This window comes from Frankliniella occidentalis, unplaced genomic scaffold (genome assembly GCF_000697945.3).
Source record: "Frankliniella occidentalis isolate FOCC.00 unplaced genomic scaffold, Focc_3.1 Scaffold12, whole genome shotgun sequence".
NCBI classification, from domain to species: domain Eukaryota; kingdom Metazoa; phylum Arthropoda; class Insecta; order Thysanoptera; family Thripidae; genus Frankliniella; species Frankliniella occidentalis.
In genome coordinates this window covers 2,538,290-2,544,691 of record NW_026267142.1, presented here as the reverse complement: position 1 = coordinate 2,544,691, position 6,402 = coordinate 2,538,290, and the positions used below count along the sequence as shown (strand labels likewise).

General features: G+C 45.1%; 1 protein-coding gene across 1 annotated transcript in view; it reads left to right on the top strand.

Annotated features, from left to right (window-relative positions):
* The first annotated feature begins 72 nt into the window (after positions 1 to 72).
* The window catches only part of LOC113210481 (uncharacterized), a 10,554-nt gene continuing 4,224 nt past the window's right edge, over positions 73 to 6,402 (top strand). Inside the window, exons 1-3 of the mRNA XM_052263499.1 lie at positions 73 to 237; positions 2,925 to 3,010; positions 5,544 to 5,665. Coding sequence (XP_052119459.1) covers positions 2,966 to 3,010; positions 5,544 to 5,665 — 167 coding nt within the window. The 5' untranslated portion in view covers positions 73 to 237; positions 2,925 to 2,965. The remainder of the gene's footprint in view (positions 238 to 2,924; positions 3,011 to 5,543; positions 5,666 to 6,402) is intronic.

Here is a 6,402-nt window from a genome sequence, read left to right as displayed (position 1 = left end):
TTACATTAAGTTTCAAGAAATTGTATGTAATAATTAACAGTAAACCTTTCTCCCTAGATGCTTCTACTGTACTGCAAGCAGTGTCAACAAAAACTGTTTTCGAGCAGGTTGGATACCAAAATATTCCTTTGCAGCGTGCTACTAGTAATCCGATTTTTGGAGAAAGTTCAACAGCCAATAATCGAAGCGATATCTTCAGAGAACTTTGTGCACAAAGTTTCACTCCTATTCACCCAGGTAATTCATCGTTCATCTCGGACTGTTCCGAAAGCTACCCGGTCGCGCGCTTCGGACAGTTCCAGAATCTTTCTGCTTTCTCTCTTTTTCGGCGTACTTTCGGAGTAGTCCGATACGTCCGGACTGTTCCGCGAGCTGCCCGATCTTCGGGCTAGTTTCGGAATGATATATTTTCATAAGGGCTGCCGAATGACTAGGGCGCGGCGGACAGCTCGGCGTTGAGGCGGAAGGGTGTGGACGGATCGAGCTGAAACTTTACGCGCCCATACAATCGACCTTCCCCTATCCGATGCTGCTTTCGGATTTTAAATAGGTGGAATCGTTTAGGAGAAAATGAGCCGCACATTGGGCTCTGCAGGCCTTGGCCCACCCGTCGTTGCCTCTCCTTCCCCTTCTACTCCATGGGAGAACTAATTCTTTTTTCCGTGTGTCTCCCGTTTGTCTCGGCTCGAGACATTCTAAAGTAACTTTTTTGCCGAGGGGTGAACAACTCGGCTGAGCCGGGGACAGATGAATATATTACAAAGTACCCTTACAAAAATAATCAGTACCCAAACAGTCCCCAAACAGGGACCATTCAGTCCCCACGAGCGTACTGTTTGGGTCCTAGTCCTGGCGCATGGGGACTGGTCTCAAACACTCCCAAAAGTGACGAAAAAACGTACTCCATGTGCCCTGGTCCCGTCCCTTACTGTGAGGGGACTAGTGCGCAAACAGTGACCGTGCGCCGAGCCGAGCGTCCTAAAAGCGTACTAGTCCCCTTTTTCCTGAAACCCAAAAAGATCGCCGCGAGGACTCTTTGCGTACTAGTCCCATTTCCGTATGTGCGCTCGGTCGTATTCGTTAAGCTTGTCCTCTGGTTCCTCGGATTCCTTGCCGGTGATGTCGACGCCTTAGACCGCTGAGCCAACCTGTAACATGGGGATGGAGCGCAACCGACAGCCTCCTCTTTCGGGACGCAGTCTACGCAGTCCTTGCGCCTGCTCGTGTGGGCGAACGGCTGCGCGCAGAAGAACGCAGTTTTCGACTCTAGCTTAAGGGCGCTACAGCGCTTTTGCCCCTTATGCTGAAATATATCTTTGTCTAAGCTCACCTCACTACTATCTCGTCAAATAGGTAACTATTCCTCTGGCGGGTCCATGTGCATGACGTAAAATTAATGTTTGTCAGCAGTCTACAAAGAGTAGCGACACTTTTTGCACTCTCTCTCTCTGTGGGCAGGAAGCACAGGCCCGCGTAGGGCTTAAAAAGTGCATCTTATCTTTAATTTTATGTCGTTATTTCTATTGAATTATTTTAAAACGATCAAAATCGCGACTTTTATCTTTGCTTCACTAATAGTATCAAATGGAACAAGGCAAACGACCCCCTTATAGACAGGAAATTCCGAAACCTTTGGGATATGACCACTGGGCAATTCCAGATAGGGGTGTCCGTCAGTGACGGCATTTGTGAGCGACTGAGAGGTTGAGAGGTGCTACGTATTGTTGCAATACGTCCCTAGAAGCGTCTTGCAAAGACTCGTCTAGTCATGTTCTAACTTCAACAACCCGTAGCACCTCTCACAAATGTCGTCTGACGGACGTTTTTTTAACCATTTTTTCTGGAATTGCCCCACTATAATATCATAGACCCCGCGTAAATTAATCCTCAGTTGTTAAGCGAGTTGCGATATTATTGGGTCTTTGCCGAATGTGCTCGAAGGTTCTGTCGAGTCCCTACGCCACCTATATTACTAGTCTTGCATAGTACTGTTTGAGCGCGAGTCCCTCGGTACGGGTACTGTTTGAGCCCTAGTCCCGCGGCACGCGTACTGTCTGAGCCCTAGTCCCACGGCGCGCGTACTCTTTTGAGCCCTAGGCCTCTCCAGTGAGTATCAAAAGCGCCCTAGTCCCGTGCGACGCGTCCTCTTTGCGCCCCAGTCCCCTTCGATGAGTACTAAACGCACCCTAGTGCGCGCGGGACGGTCACTCTTTGGGGACTAGTGCGCTCGGGAAGGGTACTGCGTGGGTCCTAGGGCGCTGATGAAGCGTACAATAACGCGCACTAGTCCCACAGCTCAACGGACCTCGCAGCGCACTAGTCTCACAGCGAACGTACTGAATGGGTCCTGTTTGGGGACTAAATGAGACCGTTTGGGGACTGTTTGGGTACTGATTATTTTCGTAAGGGTAATATTGGGAATACGAGTAATACACAAATTACGAGTATTACAGATAATATCAAAGTATTACAAGTATTATAAGGTAATACAAGGTATTACAATGAATTACAAAATATATATCAAAGGTATTACGAAGTATTACAAGGTATTACAAGGTATTACAGGTATTACGAGTAATACAAGTAATACTTGGTAATACAAATAATATAAAGTATTACAACGTAATACAAGGTAAATATTGCGTAATATTGCGCAAGTAATATATGGTATTACAAGGTAATACAAAATAATACAAGGTAATACATGGTAATACACGGAATACAAGTAATATCAGGTAATACAAAGTAATACAGGACCCCGGGACAGAGGAATACACGAGATGTTCACCCCTCGTTTTTTGCGTACGAGTTGTTTGTGCACACAGCGACATCCACGTTACTTGTTCGTGTTTTTTTTTATCTCCTTCATTTTGGTTCGTCACGACTCCTTATTGCACTCACTCATTCTCCTTCGGTCATGTCAGTTAAAAGAAGAGACCACAACAACAGCTTTCACGCGCACAAGATGTTCGCTACAACACCAATTTTTGTGGTTTCGCTGCTGCTGGTGGTGAGTACCAAGAAAAACATAATAGTAATGTGCCATCAGGGTCCTTTTTTTTTTGTTTCCAAGAATTGTCGAAGGGCTGCAACTCTTGGTAATCCTTACTTTTCATCTTAATGGCATTTTCCGTAAAAACTCGAGAAAACAAGCCGCTTGTCCCTTTTGCAAAGCACGCAACTCCACGGAGCCTCCGTCAAAGCACGCACAGCGGTCTGGCGCCGGCGAAACCACGTATCGATGTTTTTCAAAAAAAAATCGGAGATAACAATATATTGTGGAAGAGGGGAACGTCCTCTTTCCAACGGGATAGGTCTCAAAAATCAACCGAAAAATCGAATTGCGTGGTTTCGCTGACAGAGGCTCCGCGGAGTTGCGTGGTTTCGCCAGCGCCGGAGCGCCGTGCGGGCTTTGCAATAGGGACAAGCGAAGCAGGACCCGCAGTAGGGTTGTCCAAAGAATAGGTATTTTTGATTTCCTTCGGTCCTTACTCGGATCGAAGTGCGATAATCCCGCTGAGTTGTCTTACATCAACTCAGCGGGTAGCGGCAAGCGAGTTCTGCGATCCATGTGGCATCCCTGCTTTTTTAGTGTTTTATTGCAGAATCTGAGCCACTTTTCGGTGGTGTGACTCCATTTATTTTACAGCTGTAAATGTTTTCTTTTGGTCGCCGTTCCGTTCGTACAAAAACATTGAATTGTTTAGAAACGGTTAGCGCGAGACTGTTAGCATGTCACGATGCTGACGAAAAGTGGCCGAATCGATGTGTATACACGTCATCAGAGTGTGGAATGTTTGATTAATATGAACACAGATATCATCACACGGTTTTTAGTCTTAAAACTGAAAGAATACCGGTCAGAGTCAGAATTGTCTTCTTCAATCACAAGAAATTATCCACACAAAGCTAAACAAGTCGATCCAAAATCAATCAAAACTTGAGGGGAAAGCAAGGGCTCGCGCGTGGATCGCTACGTCTGACGTGTTGTTTCTTACCCACAGCTAGAAAAAAATCCTGGGATTTCACGGAGGAACACTCGTGAAAAGTATTGGCAAAGTCCTTTGGGATTTCCCAAAGAACTCTGTAGATTACACGTGTCAAGTTTAGCTTTGAAACATATAGACGAATGAAAACTTCCACCTTTAACATCTGTTTTAGAACACAAAAACTAAGGACGGAGTCCCCTGAGTATTTCTAATAGTGGTGGAAAGTAAATCTTCGGGAAGTCCCAAGAATTTTTAACAGAGATGCATCAACGGCAGTTGGGCGTCAACATTTTTTTAAAAAGTAGACTTCCTTGAGCAAAACAGTCCTTTCTCAATTTTATCTCGGTTTTCTTGCGAGATGAGCCGTTCCCAGCATAATATCTTGTGCGATGAGCTGTTCCAAATATTCTACGACGTCAAACGGTACAGCGACTCGCTGCTACTCCCTGATCCACTGCAAGGCGCTATAGCGCACCTATTTCTCTCTCCTATTTCGATTGTGTATTAAAAGACACAAATACAGTGTATCTGATGTCCTCAGAGGTGCTTAATATTGGAAGGATTTCACTAAAATGTAATAGTAATTTCAGAAGGATTTCAAAATAAGCGGAATCGCGTTACAGTTCCTCACAATTTTGAGGGACAAAGTAGTAGTTTAATATGAGGGTACTCTATCGCTTGTCCCTATTGCAAATCACGCACGGTGCTTCGGCGCTGGCGAAACCACGAAACTCCGCAGAGCCTCCTTCAAAGCACTGTAAGCGGTCCGGTGCTGGCGAAACCACGCAAAGTTCTTAGGCGCTGGTGAAAACACGTATCAATGTTTTTCGAAAAATTTCAGGTAACTATATATTCTGGAAGAGGGATACGCCATCTTTCCAACGGTAAAGGGTCTTAAAAATCACCCCAAGAATCGAGTTGCGTGGCTTCGCCAGCGCCTAAAACTGTGCGTGCTTTCGCCTGCGCCGGACTGGTGTGCGTGCTTTGACGGAGGCTCCGCGGAATCACGTACTTTATCTGGCGTCGATGCGCCGTGCGAGCTACTTTGCAATAGAGACGAGCGATTTTGAACTTTTTTCTCATATAACTGGGGACGAGTTAGCCGGCACCTAAACGGGTGGCACCTAAAAGGGCATAGGATGACTTTGACCCGGGACGTGATAATCATTTGGGCGAGTTTTCCTGGATCCACCACTTATGCAAAAATTTTAACGAATAGTAAACACTTGTGGCCTTTCTAGAAAATAAACGTGTTCTACATGGTGAGCTTTGAATCTGTGTTAAGGTGAAATTCAGGGAGAAAAAGAGGTCCGAGACAGACTATTCTTTTCGTAAATAGAGCGACTGAACCAATTTCGTATCGGATCGTTGTATTCCCAATCTAGTGGACTCGTAGCTTGCTGCGCCCTAGCGGCGGGAGCTGGAAGCAGCGCTGTCGCTCAGGCCTTATTCTCTTTTCCACCTCTACTGGTTGTGTTTCGGGCCTCATCTAGCTCCAAATCGAACTGCGACAAAAAGTGCACGCTAACATACATGTACATTTTCTCTGCGCAGGCTGCTGCTCCTCTGCTTGCCTTTACAGCAACTGATTGCTCCGAGGTACCTGGATGCTTGAACGAGTATGAGTGGAAGCACGAAGCGACACCCGCAGAAGCCACAACATTTTGCAAGGAGAGGTACTTCAGACCAATTTATCTCACGGTTTTCAGCAGGCTTTGATCAATTGTCATGAAAGAGAAATAGAACAGAAGTGTTTTGCAAGACGCGGAGAGAATAGAGACTTTGCCATGGAATTATCTTTTTGGCTAAGCAATTAGCGAAGCCTATAACTCAACTGACCAACAAAGTTTCATCTTTTTTTTCCCTTGTTTGTATGCACGATTTCTTGAGAAGGATTTGAGATAGACATCTGGGACTTTCAGGGTCGGTTTTGTATCAGAACAAGACAGACTCAGTTCAAAGGTCAGCAATCTAGCTAAAAAATTCACACCTCAAAAAAATCAGAACCAACAGGCTGGAAAATGTATATTTTAAAAAATATTTGTTTATGCGCTTCTAAGGGGCAACACGATAAAGTAGAATTCCTAGGACAAAAATTTCGTTCGCTTTGCTCTATTCTTGTACTGTTTGGGTGCTAAAGGGCATTTCTTGACGAAAATAAGCCGAAAATTACCAAATAGCGATTTAAGTCGTATTAAAGTGTGCATATCGAAAAGCTGTAGAGGGAATGAATACCTCCTAAAACCACACATTTTGGGTTGAAACACAACTTTCTTAAGGTTCTGGGTGCACTTGATCTCTTACTATTACGATTTTTTGTTAGTTATTAGCTATCGTTAGTTGGCTGAGCGATTAGCGAAGCCCATTACTCCACTGACCGGAAAAGTTTCATTCTGTTTGTCTGTCTGTCTGT